General features: G+C 42.0%; 2 protein-coding genes across 3 annotated transcripts in view; one reads left to right on the forward strand and one right to left on the reverse strand.

Moving 5' to 3' along the window:
* The window catches only part of KDM2B (lysine demethylase 2B), a 134,078-nt gene extending 127,435 nt beyond the window's left edge, over positions 1-6,643 (forward strand). Inside the window, exon 23 of the mRNA XM_031948530.1 lies at positions 2,114-6,643. Within this exon, the coding sequence (XP_031804390.1) occupies positions 2,114-2,295 (182 nt within the window). The 3' untranslated portion in view covers positions 2,296-6,643. The remainder of the gene's footprint in view (positions 1-2,113) is intronic.
* A 75-nt stretch (positions 6,644-6,718) lies between these two features.
* RNF34 (ring finger protein 34) lies at positions 6,719-21,723 on the reverse strand. 2 transcript variants are annotated; one of them, XM_031948544.1, is made up of 6 exons: positions 20,156-21,720; positions 12,476-12,694; positions 10,881-11,288; positions 8,826-8,882; positions 8,431-8,632; positions 6,719-7,521 (listed from the first exon to the last, which is right to left on the reverse strand). In XM_031948544.1, the coding sequence occupies exons 1-6, from the start codon at positions 20,159-20,161 to the stop codon at positions 7,331-7,333; spliced, it is 1,083 nt and encodes a 360-aa protein (XP_031804404.1). In that variant the 5' UTR covers positions 20,162-21,720; the 3' UTR covers positions 6,719-7,330. The 2 variants fall into 2 exon arrangements, with proteins under 2 accessions (XP_031804404.1, XP_031804405.1); XM_031948545.1 differs by lacking the exon at positions 8,826-8,882 and having other exon boundaries at positions 20,156-21,723.
* Positions 21,724-23,053: the final 1,330 nt, after the last annotated feature.

The raw sequence follows: 23,053 nt of genomic DNA on the forward strand, positions 1-23,053 counted from the left end.
GAGCCTCATGGGAGGCTCGGCTCCTTTCCTGGGGAGAAAGTGTCTGTGGTTTCTGGCTGCCCTCCCTTTGGGGTTTACCCCCACCCTACTCCCCCAGGGCCCGCTTTGTGGGAGAGGGCAAGGGCATCCCCAAGGGAGGCCCTAGCACATCTTGTCTCTGTGGCTGTGCTGGTCGGCACAGCTGTCGCTCACACAGCAAGCTCTGGCTTTCTTCCTCGGGTCCCTTTTTGCACCCGTCTCGGTTTCTCTGACTTGAAGCCCTGAAAGTCCCTTGGACATGATGGAGCTCAGCTCTCCCTCATCTTCACTCTCTCTTGGATAACCCTGGTGTTGTCTTCTTGAGTTGTGGAGGTTGGGCTCAGTCTGGCTCCCCCAAACCTCGTGTCCCGAGATGCTCAGAGCCCTCTTTGCTTGCTCCGTCTGCCACGTTGATGGCCCCGAGGAGCCTCCTCGCCTCCTCGCCTCCTGCCCACCCATCATGACCTGAGCCCTGTCCTTGGCACCCTTTTGTCACCCACGGGCCGGGCTTCTTCTGTGACTGATGAGGAAGAGCTCTGAGGGTGAGGGGCTGCATCATCGTTCTTTGGGTCTGTTAACCTGGACTGGATCCCAGGTGCCGGGTGGATGTCTCCAGCCCCTGGCAGGGTCTGGCCTGAGAGTCCTTGGGATGGGCTGCAGAGGGCCCACCCTCCCCCATTTTCCTTCCCTGGCTTCAGTGTCTCCGTCCCTTCAGGGGGTCTGCCGCACATCAGGGCCACAGGACTTTCCAGGCTCCTAGCTCCCTGCTCTGGGCTGCATCTGGCCTCTCTGAGCCTCCCCTGGGCTGTCCTAGTCCTGTCCCCACACCTCTGAGCCTGACCGTGATGCCAAGGTTACCGAGCTCAGGGCCATGAGGTGGCCGCAGGGTGGCAAGCTCTGCAGCCACTTGTTGGCCTCTGGAAGCTGATCCATCCTCCACCCAGCTCTGGCCTGTGATACTTGTAGCCACCTTTTTGATTCTTTTGTTTCCCTGTGGACAACAAGGGATTCAGTGAGTTGGAAAGAAGCTTTCCAAGGTCTGCCCTAAGCCCTCAGCCTCTCCTCTGTGACTGGGATTTCTATCTGTCCCCTGAGATGAGGAACGTCCTCGGGCTGGGCTCCCCCATGGCCCTGTCAGACCTGTGGCGATCAAGGCAGCGCCCACCACGGGGGAGCCTTGGTTTAGGGAGGGGGCAGAGGCCACCCGCGTGACGGCTTCATGAGAACTCTCAGGCTTGGCTGTTTCAGGTCCTCCCCTGCTATTGTCATGAGTGCCCCCCACTCCCCATATGACATCTGCACATGGGGCAGAGTCAGCTGGTTTCCTGGGTTTTAAGCAGGTTATCCATTTCAGGAGCACAAGGGGGGCTGGGGGTGGGGGCGGCAGGGACTGGCCCAGGGTCACCTGGACAGTCACCAGCAAAGCTTGGGGGCCCAACCCAGACCCTTTTTTCCCAGTCTTATTGTTTTGCCCCACTGCTTGGCTGCTTCCCAGCATCAAAACTGAGCCAGAGCATCTTGGGCCATCAGGGTCAGAGTGGATGTTGATGGAGTGTGATTGAGGACAGCAGGGTCAGACCCAAATACAAAGGAGGACACTAATCTGCACAGAAGGCTCCATGTTCTTTTGTATTTTTATTTCATAAAATGTTTGCCAAGTTTTAATGTTTTAATCTGGTTGAGCTGCTCACTCCTGGCATTGGACACCTCTGATCTAGAGTAACTCATTATGTCCTGGGCCTTGAGCTTTTTTCTCAGCAGTTCCTAAGTTTCTGAGATCTTTTATGGGAAACAGCAAGATCAGGATCTACCTGGAGTCCTTAGTAGACAGCTACTTTCATCCATCTGGGCCTCAGTCCCACATCTTATCAAGGGAGGAGGTTGACCGTGACGACCTCGGAGGTCCACTCCTTTTGGTTCTCAGTCAAGGCTCTTGTTGGCCACCTGCGAATCCGATCGATCCCCCAGTTGTTTGTGCCGGAAAGGCGCTTAGCCATCTCCCGCCGCCAATGACCAGAGCCTCGGGCCTGCCTTAATGGGTGTCAGGGTGCTGGACAATACCGATGGTGCTTTTTCTCTTTTCTCTTCCCTGCAGACTGCAATAAGGTTACTGACCAGTGCCTGTCCTTCTTTAAACGTTGTGGAAATATCTGTCAGATTGACCTAAGGTACTGTAAACAGGTGACCAAGGAAGGCTGTGAGCAGTTCATAGCCGAGATGTCGGTGAGCGTCCAGTTTGGGCAAGTGGAAGAAAAACTCCTACAGAAACTGAGTTAGTCCAAGGACAGGTGTGTAAATAGCGGGCTGGGGAGGGGGGAAGGAGAGGGGGAAAATGACTTTCATTTCAGAATACATGGGGATTTTATTTTACACTTGGAACTGGACTCGCAGACAAGAGCAAAGATCCCGTTTTACAAGCCCTAATGATCGATTGATCCCGGAAAGGACCGAGTTCACCTCCCACCTTGTGAACGCCCAACGCACGCATGGCCAGCCGGGGCACTCTGCACTCCCTGGCTTCTGTGATGATTCCTAAGAGATATTCACAGCTGGGGGGCGGGGGGTTGGGGGGAGGGAGGGAAGGACAGACTGTTGAGATATTATTTAAATTACCGGAGCATGAGCTTGGAAGTGTACATTTTTTTAATTTCTACTCCTCTTTTTCCCATGGTGACCCCCTTCCCCCTGCCAAGTTTTTAGTATCTTTCCAACGGACCACAAGCTGCATTTCTGCCACCTCGACCCATCCTTTGTTTTGTTTTGTTTTTGTTACATGATACATGATGCAGAACTATTTTTGTACAAATTGTTTAAAGGTTATTTATGCAACATTTGAATGCACACCAGTGTTGTTTTTCGTTTTTGATTTTGGTTTGGGATTGCCAACATTTATGGTTTACTTAAGGTAGGAGAGAACTTCACCTATACTTCATAGATAATACTCCATCAGCAGATGTGTCCAGGTCTGACCAAGCAGGCTCACACTTTCAATTTAAAAGCATGTTTGAATGGGAGTTTATATCCTGCTTGTATCCTTCAGAAGTGACATAAGCATGTTGTGGGAAAACGGTGTCAATTATAGTTGAAGACAGACATTTGGCCAAGTTTTCTCTGTATAGAATTCACCTTTTTCCCTCAAAATTTTCCAATTCCGATTTCAGCTTTTGCACATAGGAGGTTTTTGCTCCAGCATGAGCTCTTGTTATTCTATAGACCTAATTTATACAGTGAGTCAAGCCACAGAATAAATGGTCAAACATAGTCTCTTTTTCTCCTTTCCTTTGCAATGTGAGTTGAGTTCTTGGTTCAGGTTTTCTGCCATGCTTCCTTCCTTATTGTACAATTATGCATTCGTAAGTGCCATTGTTGTAAGGTGGTGTTTTCATAGCCCTTCCCAATGAATTTTTACCTTTGTTGAGTTTGTATAAACAATTGTACAAAAGACAACACCACAAGCCTTTGAGGGTTTCTGTTCTAGGGAGTGGGAAAGAACTGGTTTGGAGGGCAGACTCATTGACCATGTCATGAGAGCAAGTACCATTGAAAACAGGAATAGCCTCTAGTTCCTAGTAACAGATGACTCTTCTAGGCTTAGATGGAGCTGGAAGGGATGAGGCCATCTATCAAGGAGGCTGAGTAGAGTCCTCATTTGGATGGGAGGCAAAATGTCTGCTCAGCATTTGGTTCATTTCTCTATTAGATGGGGAGAGGGAACCTCAAACATTTCTTAATGAATGGTTTCAATAAAACAAGTAGCCTCATTTAATTAAGATGGGTCCAGTTAACATGGGGCTTAACAAAACCAGTGTCTTGAGGTTAGACAGACTCGGGTAGCTATCATTCAATAGAGCTGGAGAGCTCCATCCAGCCTCAAACTTAGGGGGAATTGATTGTTCCTTTCAGAGAATCAGTTGATCTCTTTAATCTGGAACTTTGCCAGAGGTAGGTTATCAGTGCTGAATTCGTTAGGAAATCTGGGTCACTATGACTTCCTAGGCCAGTGACCATGAACAAGCCTTACTTTCTGAGCTGAGGCTCTGGTCTCTACAATCTCTCTACTTCTCGTGCTTGCAGCAGTGTTCTTTGGAGACATCATGTAGAGATGCATGGCACTTGTTTCCATCATAAGCCATTTTTCAGTACCCACTATTGGATAACCCCACCTTATCAGCAGCTGCTTTGATGTGCGGCATGGTCAAGCCTGTCTACATCAGCTTTTTGTTTGTGAAATGAAAATGGTAAACCGAGACTTAGACTGCAATGTTGGTAGTGGAGAGTTCCCTCTATCTGTATGTAGATGACAAAACTGGGGTCCTGCTGACATGCCCTTTGTACATGGTGCCATTTGCAGCTCCTTGAATGTTAGTTTGGAAACTATTTTGTTCCATAAGGGTTCCCTTCAACAGCAATTGTAAATAATTCTTTATACAATATACCCAGTGAGCAACTTAACCTTTATTTAAAACTCTCCAATGAGATCCCACCAGCTCCAGAGGAAGCCTATCAATCTCATCTCAACCATTCTAATTACAAGGGTCTTCTTATTTAAGAGATTTAAGTTTGCCCTTTAGTAACTTCCATCTGCCCCTCACTTTGCCCTGTGAGGTCAAACATTAACTGAATCCATCTTCCATGTGACAGCTCTTCAGGTTCTTGAAGGCTGTTCTCAGCCCAGAGGCTCAGCACATCTCTACTTCTCATGCAACTTGATTTCAAAGTTCTTCACTGCAACTCACAGCTTTTCTATCACATGGTGCTTAGGGTTGAACTCGGTATTCCAGATGTGGTCTGACCGGTTCCTGCAGGACTTGGACATTGTGCTTCTCAATGTAGTCATCACACTGTGGAATTTGTTAAGCTTTCAAGGCCACTAAAAAGCTCCAGATCTTTCAGACTGTTATCTAGCAATTCCCATGATGTATTGAAGTTGAATGACTTCTATTTGTTCCTATTAAAAGTGTACATTTTATTCTGCCCATTGGCCAGCCTGGATCTTTGTGAATTGACTTTGCTCTATTTCTCCTAGTTTTATTGAGAAAAACAGCTTAAGGGGTTCCTATAAGGCTGATGTGAATAAATAAGGTCAGTTTCTACCTCTTTTGAAATGCTTTGGCAAAAATCTTAAATTGATCTAAATTATACAGCATCCTGTGATCTAAACTGCCCTTCTCCTGTGATCCCTGTAAGAACTCTGTTCAGAAAACAATCTGTGACTGGTGGCCATCTCTGCAATTATACTAGCACTTCATCCAGCAATGGTGTGCTGCTCCTATCCTGTGAGTAGGGGTCTTGGTGGTGGTCAATCCTTTTTTGAGATTGTCAGAGTTAGTGAACATCAGAATTCTAAGTGGAGTGTGGCTGCCACCTTCAGAGAAGTCCCTTTCTACAGATTATTAGTTCCTGGAGGCCTGTCATTTTTGCATGTTTTAGACCTGGTCTCTTCTTGCTATGGTGGAACAGAGGCAGAGAGAGGAAAACAAGTGCTGTGATCTACTCCCTTCTAAATTCCACCCAGCTTCCATCTTTGACATCTCTGTCCCAAACCATCTATCTATCTGTACCACCAAGTCCTCTAAGTGCCACACGAGGCTTATCTAAGCTTGTTTGCCTCAGTGTTGAAGCAGCTGGACCTCACTACTGATATGTCCACAGAGCACATTAGGAGCACATAAGGCTCTCTGCTCCTCGCTCCTCTGTCCTAATGTCTTCCAAGTTTCCTTCCTGGGAATGGCTCTTTGGTGGTTACCCTTGCTTTTAAAAGGTAAGGGCGGGAAGCAATCTGTTTCTTGGAAATGCTAAGATCTTTCCCTGACAGCTGCAAAACAGACCACAGTCGAGCATTTATCAAGCTAAAAGATTGGGAGGTAGAGTACAGGGAGCAGTCTGAAGTACCCTTTCACAGGTCCCGCTTCTCCACGGGATATTAAATATCAGCAAAGAAATTCCCAAAGTTTACAGTTTACATACCATAAACAAGATGAAGCTTATCAGCAGTAGATCAAAGAGCAGGCAAGATTTTACCAACTTAAATGGATTCCGTGGATTATCTTAGATCCTATCTATACACAGGTCATAGTTGTTTTGATACATTATTTTTAGAACATTTTTTTTTACCTGAGGGGAATCCCCCCCCCCCCTCCCCTCCAACCCTAAGGCTTTTTTATTTGTAGCTTCATGAACATTCCAACAACACCTGCTACTTCTTAAGATTTATGGAAACACCGAGAACGGGAATCTTGGGGTCCCCCAAATTCAGTGCTTCAACAAGAAAAGCTGAGTTAACACCTCCTTAGTACATTAACTAGATGTGGAGATCTAGTTAAAGTCTTTAAATTTTTAAAAAAGTCCATCATAGATTTCTACATGTAGGCAAGACCACTCTGGTTCATGGATCTGTTTCTGTAGTTAAATCAATTTGTTACCCAAAACAAAGTTTTGTGATTTTTTTTTTTTTGCACGTATAATATAAATTTGATCAATTTAAAATTTGTTTAAAATCTGTAATTTATTCCTAAACTTGAAATGAATTATTAGCAGGATAGAACTGAGGGGGAAAACAAAACAAAAACAAAAACACCTTCACTATACAAGAATGTGAAATGTTACAAAAAAAAAAAAAAAAAAAGGCCTTAACATACAAACTTGTGTAATGACAAACACTCTTGATGCACCAATTAGTAAGAAATGCTTAATCAGAACATAAATTGACATGTTTATTCTAAGGCGCTGGCAGTTTTCTATGTAGACTCATTTGTCTCCGATTATATTGAATTTAAACACTAGAAGAGCAACAATGTGGAAACTTATATTTTATCAATTAGCATTTTAAACACTTTACTAATAAAAGGGTAAATAATCTGTGACCACTGCTTGGAGTATATATATACTATGTCCTCCACGTACACTGATCTTGTTTGAAGGGGCAGCAGTTAAGTAAAAATGAAAAAATGATGTCGAGGCAATGAAAGAGGAGGAGCAGGACTCTTGAGAGCAACAGGCAAGCTGAAACAAACTCCTTTAACAGTTTGTGAACAAATCTGGACGCTCTTGTCAATGGAAAGGATCCTGGGAACCTTCTACCCACTCAAACTCCCTCCCAGATTGCCAAAGGAAATGTCATAGAGAAAATATTTCCACATCAAACTTGAGCAAGATGAACTCTTCTTTCCACAATTCATAATGAACAAAAAAAACACAAACAAAACTTTTAAAAACAAAAAAGTCCAGCCTTTGAACAGCAATGGTTTCAAATCCTGTCTGCTTATTGAAATGCCTTTGAAATAAAATTGTGGGGCCAAATAGGAGATTTTTTCTATGATTTAAACACATGCACAGCTCGAACCACGTACTGCCGGCAGATGGGACACTCGCTCATTCGCTTGCCACATTTGGTGCAAGTGACCATGTGGCCACACTCCAGAAGAACACAATCAATGACTGCATCCATGCAGATCCGACAGAGGTTGTCATCTTCTTCATCATTGAGCTGCATCTTATCTCCATCTGAAAGGCAACAGAAGTGTAAGGGCCATGGGAAAATGCATCTAGTGAGCCAAAGTTCCCACAGCCCCAGTTTAGACAGATGAGCACCTACAGACCCTTCCTCCCCCAGCCTTCTGCTCATTTCATGTAACCCAGGTTCAGGAAACAAAAACCAGTACTTGAAGGCCAAAGACTGAATTAACAAACAGTATGTCCTATTGGACCTACCCAACAAAAAAGTTAGGTTTCCATCTCATTACAGATGAGTTCATTTATCTGGCCTACATTCAGAATCTGAGAAATTTAGGTCAAAATAAGGAGATAATACATGAATTTGGAACTATAGGCTTAATGTTGCCAATAAAGCCAAATTTGAGGGTCCTCTTTCCACAACTATATCATAGGTATGGATGGCTGAAGAACCCAAGGCCATATATAGGCACAATCTCTACATCTGATAGGCAGTTCCCCATCAAAAAACTATTTCAGGAACTTTCTTGCTTCCCCAACTACGTGAAACAGTAAGTAAACCTTTGACCCTAAATACTTCCTGTATGTTTCAGAAATAATTTTACTTGGGAGAATGCTGAATGATGGCTAGATTGTGAAATAAAAATTGCCCAAGATACAGACAGTCAACTAAACTGTGTCAAAACCCCGGAATGTTTGCATGTTTTTCTTGTACACCATGTCACACTAAAGAGAAAGTCAAAGGATCTCAGATGATGGACTAAGTTATTCAATGGTTCATGCCCCAAATTTTCATTCACAAAATACCCATTGCAGGTATCCACCCACCACCTTTAAAAATTAAGATAATGAAAAAGGGATTCATTAGACTGTTCCTTCTTTAAAACAATAGTTTTACTTTGATATGGGGGAGAGAGGTTGGGAGTTGTACATTCCAAGCAAATTTTATACCAAACCTACATGATTTTTGATTTTCCTCATTTTCTTTGTATAGTCTGTTTACTCTCTCTACCAGCTCCCACTTTTCACAACAGCCAGAATAGTTGACAAAATTCCGAGCAAGGATTTCCTTCAATTGTCGGACACTCATCCCTTCGACATCTTCAAGACTTGATAGATCCGATAATGAAGCTCTCATCCGCTTTCTAGAGAGTCCAGGGGTCTACAAACACAGACAATTTTCATTACATTATGTTGCACTCTAGGGTAAAAACTAAAAAGGCAGAGATTGGTACTGCTTGAATTTCAAACTTCAACATTCCCATTCATGGAAAGGCAGCATTCTTCCCCACCCACCAAGCCTAGCCTGCCAGAAGCAACTTGCAAGTTTTAAATGTATGGGAGGGCTCCCTCACCTCTTCAGCATTTTCTTCATCATCTTCTGTGTGCGTTGAAGGCGTTTCACCTTGTCCCTGTGCACATAATGAATCTGATCAGGACCAAAAAAGACACTTTCCTAACAAGATTCAGGCCATAATGACAGTATCTAAAAACCACTTTGCCCCAAACAATGATGAAATGATTTCTATTAACAGCACTAGTTTTTCCATGTTTTGAATGAGTCTAGATTTTAGACACTGAGAACACTCATATTCAATGTATTCAAAGAATCCTTTTCCTTTTCACTTTTAAAAGGCTTGTTTTCATGAAAATCCAGTGTTTGAAGTTTATGTGCAAATAGAAAAATCAAGGAACTGACAGAACCCATCCAGATTATCTAGAGAAGGTCGAAATAAGTTGTTATGCCAATAGCACAGAAAGGCTAACACTGCTATCCTACAGGGATACTCCGAAAGATAAGTCTTAATACTCCCACACCCATTAAAGACTAATTGACCACTAGCTGAAGTATTTTTTTTTTTATCCTCAAAAGCAGGAACTTCAATTTCCATCAAGATAACTCAAATCTTTGACACATTTAAAACAACTCCTTCTCCTTCGGCCACTTTCACTATTCCTTGCTTTTCTGTTGACATGCCTGAGGTCTTCCAGTTCCCCAAGATCAGGAGGAGGATGTCATCTTTGATTCTTCCCTCTCATTGCCAAATGTCAGAAAAGTCTTCCATTATAACTGAACTCTTGTAATAATGGCTTCATACACTCAAATCTTCCTCTAGTCCAGGAACTTTTAAGAACCATATTTTGCTAACTATATTTGATGTAATAATAATCATAGGTATTTTGTTTTACACTTTTAAAAAACATTACTCTGAGAAGGAGATCCTCAAAGGGATCCATGACACAAAACAATTTATGCCTGTTATGATCTATATGTCCCTTCCACAATTCACTGTTCACAATGCTGCCTAAATTTTCTTAATGCACTGCATGGATCGTGTTACTTCCCCCTCAGATAACAAAAAAATCAAAACATCCTTTTCACACACTGCCCTGGCAAAATGTCTTTTCAACTATCTCATTGTTACTCCTTGTATTCTCAACAGTTAACCTTTCCTTCAAACCTTGCCTTCAAATCACTGTTATCTTTTTTACTTTTATACCAGCCCCATGACTGACTTTATCCTCATCTACTGGGATCCTATTCTTTGAGGACCTCCACACCCACAATTTGTTATCTTGTCCATTTCTTTCATCTGTCAACGATGGTTTCTCATGTAAGATTTTTCAAAGCACTTAATTCTTTTTTGAATCAGTTGTCTGTCCTGACTCCCTCCAAAAAGACACGAGATCTTTCTCAAAATATCTTTGCATATTTATTAGGCAAAATGTAAATAAAATTGTAGAAGACAGTATTTAAAATAATTTTTCAGTGTATGTCAACTTGTTTGGGCCTTAGTTCACTCACTTTAAAATAAGGGGCATAGGAAGAAATGATTTCTAGGAATTCTAAACTTCAGAAGCATCAATTTATCTATAAAACTGATAAATCTGCTCATTTGGCTAAATCTTCAGAGCAACCTCAACTGGGCAACACTTTGCTTATAAAAACCGATTTAGTAGTATTACTAATTCATATAGTAAGACTAATATTGCATCGAGCTTTGTTACCCCTTCAGTGCTGAATTTGTCTAAAATACCTATAATACTTAACCCATCAACATAATTCCAAAAACATTCATTTTGCACCATAAGCTGCCATTAATGTCATTTCCATTTAAAATCCATAAATTAGGATACAAGAGTAAAATCACTCAGTCTTAATCTTGACACCATCAGTATGCTGTAAATAAAGCCTGAAATTTGCCAAGATAGATTAAATTATCAGTAAAATATGAAATTGTACTTTTTTGCATACTTAAAAGCTTGCAGTTACTTTGTTTACTAGTTTTTCCTGAGATGAGATGCTCTGTGGGTACTTCCTACTCAACCTACAATTTACATAGTCATAGTGAACTTTGCACTTAGAAGGCCCTACCACAAACATCCAAGTACTTATGGAAATCGGCTACCTGTGAAAGTGCTGCAGGGCCAGAGTTTCCTCTTTGGCTTGTGAGGTCTCCCTGCGATGAAGACACTGTTGAAGAAGGGACTGGGTACGTTGAAAAAAATGGATGTGTAAAAAAGCCAGAAGTCTGTGATCTTGAAGAATTCAGGCTGTGCGTGTCCATGTCTTCCTCAGAGCCCAATCCATGATGGCACAATACAAGATCAACCAAGTCTGCTTTCTCTCGGCAAGTGTCTATTGGTATATTTCGAAGAATGAGATACTGCCTCAGATCTTTGACTTTCAGTCGCATTAACTGAGGGCGCTGAAAGGAAGTTTCTTGTAACAAATGACAAGTACAACATCTTCGGAAATTTTCTTGTATGACTGAACAGACAGAACAAAAATCCTTCTTGCAGTCACAACATACATGCTAAAGAAACAGAAAGGAAAGAAACCACTTAATTATGGATGCCATACAGTCAACTACTTTAATCCTTGTTTTTCTTGCATTAGCAGTTCTTAATATATTAAGTGACATTGTTACAAACCACTATGTCACCGACCTATTTTTACAGGTGTTCCCAATTCCCTTATATTTAAACACTTGAAAACAAACTGTTGAAATGATTTGGGTTCAATAAAGATACTTTCAGAAAACCATACAAGCTTGTGTTAATGAATTAAAACCTTTCCACCCCCAGCACAAACATATAATTAGCAGAGAGCGCAGCTGACACTAAGTGGAGAAGGAACGGGGAGAAACTTTTCCCTGGATCTTTTCATCAAGTATTTATTCCCAGTTTAAAGAAAGATGTGAACACCACAATGAGAGTGAATAAAGGAGAAAGGCAATTGATCCTTCAAGGTTAATCCTAGGAAATAGAGTATTCTGCTAATACAATAATCTGTACCTTTTCATAGCCTTAATCACTCTCAAAGCTCCATCCCAGCTTAGAGACATGGTAGTTTAAGAAATGCAATCATTCATTTCAGTTTGTTGCAGAATAAATTTCTTAAAAGTAATTAAGATGTAAACTGCTAAAAGATTTCAAGGCAACCTAGGAATGTTAGGTTAATTATTAAATTTCATTTAATACTTAAGAATGTACTAATGGATGATTTTGAAAAATAGAGATCAGAATAATACTATAACAATTTAACAAATTGGGGGGAAATGTTCAAGTGTTTTGCATAAGGGCACAGTCATTTGCTATAATTAGATCAATGAGGAGTCTTGGTGCCCTGACTGAAGTGACCACAGATCTCTATGAAAACAATTCATTCTTCCTTAAACAAAGGCTGCAGTGTAACTGGTTAAACCACATGATTCCTGGATATCAAGGCAAGCTGTGCAAGTCAGCAGACAGGTTTCAGGATTGATTTAAGTTGTCACCTGCCTCAGTTTACCCATCTGATAAAATATATTTAAGAAATGTTAAATATAAAAGCAATATAGACATATTAATCATGGAGTATCGGAGCTAGAAGGAATCCCTAAAGTATTAATAAAGGCAAAAATCTTGAAGTAGTTCACTTTCACCTAGAGGAATTTACCTGCAACTTGATTTAAATAAAGTATCAAAGATCTAATTTATTTACTAAAAACAAAAAACTCACCTTTTTTCTAAAAACTGAAAATGAAAGTCCACAGGCTTTGCAAACTATATTAGCTCCTCCTGTAGCTGCTGGTGGGTATGTGGAAAAGTCAGTGTTTGGGGCAAATCTGAACGGGCCGGTACCTCCCCCAAATCCAGACTGTTGGCCTCTTACTGCTCCAGTCCCCATGACTTCATTCAGCAACCCACAGCACGAAGCCCACATAGATGTGGCACCCGCCTGAAAGAAACCACCAGACAATTAGTAAATTCATTTCAAAGTACAGTAAGCCTCAGCTACCTGGACACTTCTCTGGAAATGAATGGTTAGGAATTAGCTGAGGGTTATTAAAACCCTTTATGCACCATGATTTTTCAGTTTATGAATAGAAACCTTTCCTCACCATTTAAAAGGTTATTATGATCAATTATTTTATTTGCTCAAATACCAAAAAAATGCTGTTAAGAGAACTGCTTACCTGATATGCTGGGGACCCACTTCTTTAACTGCTATGTGCTTGTACATAGCAGCTCCTTCTCATTCCAATTCTTGCCCTGTCTTAGCAATTTGTTGTCAGGCTTAGAATCCAGATAACAAAGCTTTTAGAACTGTGTGTAAAAGTAAGAGCTAATTGGCTTTGAGCAAGAGTCTGAAGGTCTTGCACATTAGTATGTATAGGCTTTGTGACATTTATATTGGCTTTTCAGAAGTGGTTTTTGGCTCCATTTCCTGGAAAGGCTGCCAGATAATTGAGTTTTTAATGTAAGTTACATGTAGCATCTGAACCAAGCAGTTTCTCTTATCTGAATCTTCAATCAAAATATTAACAAAGTTATTTGTAAAAGTCTAATTTAGAGAGTCTATCTAAAGACAACTTTATTAGTTCTTGCTGATATTTCAAAGTCACAGGTCAACAGCACTAGAAAGTGACATAAAACAATAAGAAACCTACCAATGCCCAAGTTCAAAACTATTCCAAATTACAACAAGGTAGAATCTATAATTAACGTCTGATCTGTTTGTTATAAAGCACTCACTTTATCTAATTTGAATCCTTCTGGCTTCACCACAGGTCAGGTAAGAAAGAGTAAGAAACTTTCCCAAGAAGCCCAAGGCTCAGATGTTATATGTGTTGTCTTTAAACCCACTGCTGTCTCTGGTTCTGGGATGATTTTAGAAGCAGGGATTGCTCCTTTCTTTGTAGCCCTATCACTTTATACAATGCCTTAAAAAAGGTGCTCCTAAAATAAGAGTGATGATAGCAACACCTTATTCCCAGGATCGTGAAGACCACACAGCAGGCTGGATCCAAAATCACCAAGCTCTGAATTCAAATACAGCCTCAGACATGTCCTAATTTGTCCAACCCAAGACAAATCATTTAAACTGTTTGCCTTGGTCTCCCCATTTGTAAAAAATGGATAATAATAGCAACATTTCCCAAGATTATGGTGAAGTTCAGCTATGAAAACTTTAAAGCACTATACAAATGCTAGCTATGTAAAATTAATATTTACTGGGAGAGAGCTATAGTTATATCCTGTTTAAAACAAACTAGGTATGTTAAAATATATTTTAAGCCATAAAGGTCCCTATATTTTCTATGATTTCCTGTAAAATTTAGCATAGAGAAAAGTTAGCAGGAGGTTGAGAGGGCTTAAAATCAATTTTCAAGCATTTGAAGGACTATCTCCAAGTAGAAAGAGATTAGTTTTTTCAGTTTGGCCCTACAGAACAATCCTAAGAGCAATGGGTTGGGTAGAAGCTAGAAGCAAATTTTGGTGTCATGCCCAACAAGCAAGAAGAGATGGATGCCTCAGGATGAGCTTAGTTTCTTACAACTAGATAACTATTTGTAGAGGAGATGTCTTTTCAGACATGGGTTGGACTTGATGGTCTCCCAATATATTGAGCTTTTTTTAGTGCTTTTGAGGAAAGACTTGTTTTATTCAAAATCTAGACATACTCTTTTAGGTATATGTTTATCGTATATAGTTACAGGTAGGGTTCTATCTTCTCTCCCCCACAAAAGCTCAAAGTGCTACAATCTGACACTCTCCAGTGGGACAGACTTTCCTGTCCACTTAGCCTCTAAAGAGCTAAAATTAATCTTTTATTTCATAAGTGATTGCTGTTTCCTGCATCAAAATTCTTTGAAAGCAGAGACTATTTTAAAAAATGCATCTTGAATAAAAGTTCTTAACCTTTTTTGTATCATGGATCCTGTTTGTTAGTCTGACGAAACCTTCTCCAAATGCTTTCAAATGCTGCCCCTTACAAAGGAAATCTATTATATTTAAAATTAAAATTGATCTTAAAAAAAAAATTCTCATTTAAGTTCACAGGCTCATGGTAAAGAACTCCTAATCAGTACCATAATATAACAGAGCTAGAAGTTCTAGGGCATTTTGAGCTGTAAAGAACTAGAGATCTAGTCCTATCTCCCCCCCCCCCCCACCCTTTTTTAAAAGATGAGGAAACTTAAGAGTTTAAAGAATTTGCACAAGTTCATATAGTAAGTTTCAGAGTTGAGATATGAACCCAGTTGTAACTCAACATCAAGGTTCTTCACAATACACCTTTGCCTAGTACTGAAAGGAATAATTTTTTTCATCATAAAGAAAATCTTTTGTTAGTTTCCCCTTACTTGACAATGTATTCTTAGTGATTCAGGGATACTGATCCACACCTACTAGCCTTTGGAAATACTCAAGTACTGAGTACTGCCTGCCCTGACCTAGGAACAGAAACCTGCAACTCAGTCCTCTTTTGGAGAGAGATGAAAAATTTTTTTTCTTAGTCTCAGGTTTCTTTTGAACTAAAGAGAAATCTATCAGTACTTAAATCAAAATCCAAGGAAGCAGTGCCCTAACCTTGATCTCATTGTCAACACTCAACTGCTGGTTATTCTCCTTGAAGCAAATCATATAATCCGATATTGAACTGAAAGGGGTTTTAGAAGCCATCAAATCTTCCCCCAATTTTATAGATGAGGAAATTGAGACATGTAAGTCAAATAACTTGTCCGGGCAGTTGGTCTTCCAAACTGCAAAGTCCAGACAAAGCCCTATCCAACACACAGAGACGAACCCATAATGGGCTCAATGTTTGCTTAATGGCGGAAATAGCTGAATCCCTTGTGAAAGATTTATAGAACATGGCCAAGAATCCCACAGGACAACACAGTATGGATGAGATATGTAATCTGGGGCATCCCTAGAAGGAGTCCATGTTAAATGAAATCACAAATACACCTAAAGTATCTGAAAATACTATACCTGAAAGCTGTAACAAAGGAGGAGGGTTTAAAAAAAAAAAAAAAAACTAAGATCACAGAATTTCAGAATTAGAAAAGATTATCGAGTCCCTTCACCACCTAAACAATCTTTACAAAAACTTTCCTAGTTGTCACCCAGCCTTGTTTAGAGACTTTTTAAGCAATGGGAACCCAAATCTATTTAAGCAGCCCATTCTATTTCTGAACTAGTATAGTTAATTTACCAAAACAACAAAATTTCTCATATCACCTCTTCAAAAGAACTTTTTTTCTACCCTTTTCCTTCCATTGAGGGGACTGGCTTCAAATTAAAAAAAAAAAGACCTTTTGCAAATTAGGAGAGGCCTCAAAGAATAGGCCCCCTTTGAGATTAGCACAATTACATATTTTGTAGGTCTTTCTCCCAGAGACGGTGGGAATCTAAATACAGCTCTACAGAATGAAACCACAGTAGCCATTATATTAAGTCAGAATCTTGAGATAAAACATGTTGAAAAACCTTATTAGATCTTATAGTGAGAATCAAACTACTTGCCTCCTGTAACTATAATTATAATACTGTTCATGTGGAAACCTAAACAATTTGCATGCTGCAAAGCCCACCTTGGCCCTTCTTTCAAAAAACTATTAAGTTTTTAAGCTTTCTCTTTAATTTTTTAGAAAAGCATTTAAATAAATTAATTCAACAGGTTGTGTTAAGTCAGACTGTTCCATATTATCACTGTCTTTAACAAAAGTGTATTCCACAGCAGGGCAGCAACACTTTTTTCTGAGACAGAGCCAGTCAGAGAAGCTTCAAGTTTTAAATTTTGTTTATGGGCACATGTTCTTATGTGACTTTAAAAAATCCTGCATAAAGAATATTTCTTTTCTTTTCTTTTCTTTTTTTTTTAAAGAACAAGTTTTTAATACAATCCTACTGTAACTAATGTGTCATGGACTCCTGGGAATGTTTTTATGCATAAAACTTAATTTAAATATATAAAATAAAATACAGTGGGATCTCAATCTAAATTATGTATAGTTTAATAAAGATGCATTGTTTCTCCCATTCAAATTCACAGATCCCTTCAATCTGATGACAAGGGGAGCTTTAAACTGAAGAGAGACCCTGAAACTTTCTTTCTAAAGGAGAAAACCTCCTTGAATACTGGCCTCGGTAAAAGGACCCCGCCCGAGGCAAATAGGATAAGTTATCCTGGGAGACAGGCACCATTCCCACTGATTAACACTCACTACCGATTAAGTTCTCCATAGAGGTAAAGTTTAGTCCAGACACCCATTCAATTCTAAAATTCTCCATTAATGTTATTTATAGGAAAGAGGAAAAGATTTTAAGTTACTTTCTCCAGAATATTAAAAAAGAACAAAGAATCTAAAAAAAGATAATGAATATGTTGATGCTAACTAGAGACTCCTGAAGAAACTACTCAACTGAGTATAAAGATTTATTTTTAAAAGCTTATTATCAGGTGGAGAAAATTTAAAATTCATTCAATAAATATCTATTGTGTCTACTTAGAGAACAAGGCTCTATACAGAACTCAACTGTTAACTAAAACATCCTACTAGTATTATGAGAAACAGGTACTTAATATATACATGGTGTATAATAAATGTTTTTTCATACATTCAACAATTCTAGATTCAAATTTTTTTCACAAAACCATTTGAAAATGAAAAATTGCCACACAGCGGTTAATATTAACAAATTAATGAATTTTCATGAAGGTTATTTGATCAGCTATTCAACATTATTTGCACTGTAGTGGAGATTCTCTCAAAAGATATCCTACAAAATGCTGCAAAAAATGGTTTATCATTTGCAAATAATAGAAAACAAGTAATTTTAGGGTAAGGTAACTTACTTTTACATATCCAGTATAATATTCACAAAACAAACTTGACAATCATACATACTTCAAAACACATCAGACTTGGAACTAGACAGAGAATTCAAGAAAAACAGTTGCTGAGAAGAAGCTGAATAGGTGATTCAACCCCATTGTGCCACCATTATTGTCAGATTAATCAGTATAGCATTCTTTGCTGAGGAATTATGGAACACTGATTGTTACCTACAAATGCTTTCTGAAAACTGCTAGTGAGGAAGAACCTCCGACTATCTAAATTTTCTCTTAATCCTGGTCACAGATAAGACATATAGATCTAACACAGAAAGGACTTCAGAGGCCAGCACATCCTCACTTCACATGAAATGGAAGCCCAGGGAAGTGAGTTTATCTGCCCTGCGCAAGGTCACACTGGGATTAGGTTGCACAGTCAAAATTTACTTAAATCCTTAAGCGTCCACCTTCCAGGGTTTGTTTTTTCATTTTAACACAAGGTCGCCTATACATTAAGCAGTACAGAGGACCAGTCTTGGAAATGACAGATATTTAGTACAAATCCTGCCTCTACTAGGTAGCCAAGTAGCACGAGTAAATTAAAAACTCCTAAATTACAAATTGTCCATCTGTGTAGCTGGAAGGAAATTTCTAAACTAGTTCTCCACAAGGATGAAATCAGAAGCCCAGTGATGCACATACAGATGTAATTTGTATGGGTCAGAACTACCATAAGGACCTGAACTATGTTTAATTAACATGAGATTCCAATTTAGTTCCAAAATCCTGCCCTCAGCAGGAAGATAAATAGCTGTCGTTCAATTTAAGGATAATAGAAAATGACTTGATTTTAAGACAGTAATGACTAAAAATTTACTGGAAAGACACATATTGGAGGGCTGTGGAAAAACAGGCACACCAGTGAATTATTGAAGGCCCTGTGAACAGGTCCAACACTTCCAGCAAAAAATTTGGAACTATGCTCCAAGTTACTAAACTATACATACTAGATTCATATAGAGAATGACCCAAGTCTACTAGTATTGGGCCTATACTCTAAAAAAAAGACAAAAGGGACCATATTTCAGAGAAAACTAGGAATGCTTTTGATCTAATGTCAAACGAAGCAAGCTAGTAAAATTTATACAATTACAACAAACATTATGGAGAAAAACACCATAGACAGACTTTTGAACTACAGTAATAAAAACATGAAGATTAATCATGACACCCACACCCGTCTTTTAGAGAAATGATGCAGATTTGAACATTACTAATGTGGTCATGTTTTACTGGATTCTGCTTATTTGTTTTAAGAATTTCAAGAGTTTTTGGGTGCTTTTAAAAGTTGTTCAATGGGAAGGGCAGGAAAAGATACCACAAAAATTAAAGACACAACCATGAAAAGTCCTCACTTCCAGGGTAAAATTGCTATTTGTTTATTCATCTGTCCAGTAATTAAAGTCATTTTAACTTCACTGAAAAGAGCATTTGTTTAGTTGAAAGCCCACTATTGTTATAATTCATGTAGTGAATACTACTGAAATCAAGACAAGGGAACATGTCTAAAAAACTGATTACTTACGAGACTTTATAAAGCAATTCAACAACATAGTTGTCATTTTACATACAGTCAACTAGTCTAAGACACATATCCTGAAAGTCAGTTTCACAAAAACTAAAATGTAAAGAAACTTTATTCACAATTATCAGTTATCAAGTTTAGGAGTAGCCGGAATAGCCAGAATTTTGTAACTAGATTTTTTTGTTGGCCCGAGAGCATGGATTACGGTATTAATAGGGGGGAAAGGAGCTACTTTAATTCAGTTTTCAGAGAGCGCTAAAAGAGGCAGATTGAAGGGAGAAGAACCTTAAGTTTCCTTAAGCCCGCATCTTTCCTATCTTTCCTAGGGTACAAGTTCCCTCTGCTTCACTGCTCCCCAATCCCACGATTTCCGCACTCCATCCGTATAATACTCAGTATGGATCTGGGGGTTCGGGCGCCGGAGCCTTCTGCCTCCTTCCACTGCGGCTCCCAAGCGCTTTCTCAGACGTCTGCCGAGCAGCGCTCACGGCTCGGCGCTCCTACCGGGAGAAGGTGAAGGATACACGGCTCGGGCGGCGAACCTGCCCCGACCTGCCGCCCCTCTCTCGGACCTTCTCCGCTCTCCTCCCCCCGGATCGGGCAGCGAGGACAGAGAACAAACGCTCGGCAGTTTAACAGTCGAGGAGCCGGGCGCCTCCCCGGGGCGGGCGCGGGGGCCCGCGGGAGAACGAGGCCGGATCACCGCTTTAAGCCCCGCGGTTCCCGGGCTGCCCCAGCTCCCGGCCCCCTCCCCCAACCGGCCCCGCAGTTCCCGTCCTGCGACAGAGACGGTCCCCCAGCCCGGGGCCGCCGGGCCCTCAGGGGCCCGCACGGGTTATCGGCGCACTAGCTCCGATCCCCGGCGGGGGGCGGGCCGGCGCCAGGGAGGGCTCGGGATTCCTCCCGCCGGCAGGGGAGGAGGATGGTCGGCCGCTGCCGGCCCCGGTCCCGTCCCGCCCCCCTCCCCCCAGCCCCAGAGGGAGTCCTCTCACCTTCATGGCCGCAACCGCCTCTCCTCGGTCGGCTCTACCGGAGAACTCAGCACCATAGCAGCCCCCGGCCAGGCGCCGAGCTCCCGTCCTCACAGGGTGAGGGAGACGGCAACCGCAGCGGACAAGGCTACGGCTACGGCTCAAGCACCTCTAGTCGGCGAGCCGCTCGCTTGTCTATGGAGGAAGCGTCGGCAGCGGCGTCGCCACGTAAGGGGCGTGGGGGCACGCCAGGCGAGAACGGGAAAAGGCTAGAAGGGGGAGGGGACGAGCGAGGGCCGAGCGGCGGCCGAGACGGCCAATCCAGGGGGAGGGTCCGAAGTGGACCGGCCTTGGAGCCAATCATGCGTAGGAAAAGGGGAGGGCCCGCAACCTGGTGGAGGGTAGGAGTTGGGCGGGGAGGGGGAAAGGGCGTGACGGAAGAAACCATTCCGCCGAAGTGCGTGGGGGGGGAGAGATTTCACCAGTAATGAACTAGATGAAAGAGCTCCTTAGTCATCTTTCTCCCGAGGTAAGGGCCGCCCCTCCCTTCCAGAGCTGGGTGATGACGTCACCAGGGAGGAGGAGGGAAACGGAGAAGGCGCGAAAGGCAGAAGGGAATTCGAAACGGCTCTAACGGTCGTAACGGCCCCTCGCGGGGCGCGCGCGCCTGCGCGTACCCCCACCTTTGCCCGCTATTCTTCGCTCGTTCGACGCCCAGGAGGGGAGGGGTGCCCCGAATACCCCAAGAGTCTCGTTAGGCCCTGGCACACCAGAGGCACTTCATAAATGCTCCCCGCCCAGGGGCTGGAAGGAGCTTGACCCCCTGGGGTGGAGGCTTCACTGAGGTTTCCTCACAGACTCCATCAAAGCCCAGGAAAGCTTGGGAGGGGGGGGGGAAGCTTGTTACTGATCCAGGCCCCCCCGCAGTGCCCCTTTGATTGGTTCGCAGACGGACGTGTCCCAGAGGCTCCTTGGCCGAACCCGCCTTCTGCACGTGGGGAAACGGAGGCACTGAGGGTTCCAAAAGCAGTGGGGATCATGGGTGGCATCTGAACCCTGCTCCTCCTTGTCCAACTGAAAATGGGCCTCACAAAGCTCCCAGGGTGTGTCAGGAGCCTCACAAAGCTCTTAGTGTGTGCCAGGAGCCTCACAAAGCTCTTAGTGTGTGCCAGGAGCTTCATAAATCTCTCAGTGTGTGCCAGGGAACCTCTCTATGTGCCAGAAGCCTCATGAAGTTCTCAGAGTGTGTCAAGGGCAAAGGCTGCCAGGTCATCTCCTGTGGGGAGAGACTGGATTAAGTAGCCACTTGGCCCCCCCCAATTCTGAAATGCTGTGCTGCTGAGATTCCTCCAAACTGGGGTTCTGTGACTAATGCCTCATTATGACATGGAGATGACCAGGAGTTCTGAAGGCTCTCACCATGGAGCCCAGGTTCTGAGAAGGGCGGAAGGAAGCCCCCAAAGCACAGCTGGAACCTGTGGGGATGCCTTTGACAACCTGTCTGTCTCTGCCCAAGCATCTTTTCCACATACAATTTACAAACTTCAAAAATGAAGACAGAATTCTGTAATCGAGATTAAACAATTACAAAGTGCTGGTAATCATTCTGATTCATCCAAATAATAATCATTTCCTTTTGGTGTACTTTAGAGAATTATTTCCCTAAAACCAATCCATTTTTATCCATTCTGAGAATTCCTTTTAGCTTGGTTAAAGGTGCATTCAAGAGACTCTTATTACATTAACTATAAAGGGGCTCTTGGTCTGACCATTGCCCTAATTAGGTAACGAGCATTTATCAAATACCTACTATGTGCAAGGCAATGTGATAAGCACTGGTGATACAGCATCTAATAAACAATTCTGTACAGACTACATATAGGAACAATCATCAGAGGGAAGGCACCAGGATTGAAGACTGGGAAAGCTTCCTGTAGAAGGTAGGACTTTAGTTGGGAGTTGAAGTCAGGGACAGACACAGAAAAGCAGGGGAGAAAAAGGCAGAAAGCCAGAGAAAATGACCAGAGCTGAGATAGCCTTGTTCACGGAACAGCCAGGAAGTCAATGGATGGAAGAGAAGGGAGGAATAAGAAGATTGGTGAAAAAGTAGGCAGGGGTTGGGTTATAAAAAGCTTTGAATGCCAAATAGAGCATTTTGTATTTGATGCTGAAGGGGATAGGGAGCCACATTAGTTTACTGTGTAGGAGAGTAACAAATTTGACAGTGGAATGTAGGATGGACTGGACTTTTAAGAATTGTGCTACCTTAGAGTCTATGGCCTCAATTAAAATAAGGAAATTAAGAAAAGGGAAATTTGGGGAGGGAAAAAAGAATGGGTTCATTTTGGGATATGTTGAGTAAGGTATCTACACATCGTAGCTGGATATGTAAGACTAGATAAACATTTAAGAATTATCAGCAACGAGATAGTAATTAAATCCATGGAAATGATGAGATCAACAAATGAAGCAAAATAGAGGGAAAAGGGAAGAAGGCCAGGGCCAGAGCTCTAGGGAGCACCTACCATTAGCAGCTATGACCTGAAAAAAGACAGAAGAGAACCAGGAAAGGAAAGCATCATGGAAGCCCAAAGAGAAGAGAGTGATTGATTAATAGTGTCAAAGGTCAAGAAGGATGAAGACTGAGAAGCAGCAGTTCCATTTGGCCATTAAGAGATCACTGGTCACTGGAGAGCAGTTTGGATGAATGAAGGGGCTGAAGACAGGTGAAGAGAGGAAAGCGAGGGGAGGGGAACAATCACGAAGCTGGGGGAGGGAGAGGGAAGGAGTAAGGGTAGGCTGGGGAGAAGAGGGCACATTTAAGCAGCAGAAAGCAGCTGACCAACAAGCAGAGACTGAAGTGGGAGGCTGCGGAGGAGAGAAGGCAGGACAGACTGGGACTGCTTGGGCAGGCAGAGG

Source organism: Sarcophilus harrisii, chromosome 1 (assembly GCF_902635505.1).
Source record: "Sarcophilus harrisii chromosome 1, mSarHar1.11, whole genome shotgun sequence".
Classification (NCBI taxonomy): Eukaryota; Metazoa; Chordata; class Mammalia; order Dasyuromorphia; family Dasyuridae; genus Sarcophilus; species Sarcophilus harrisii.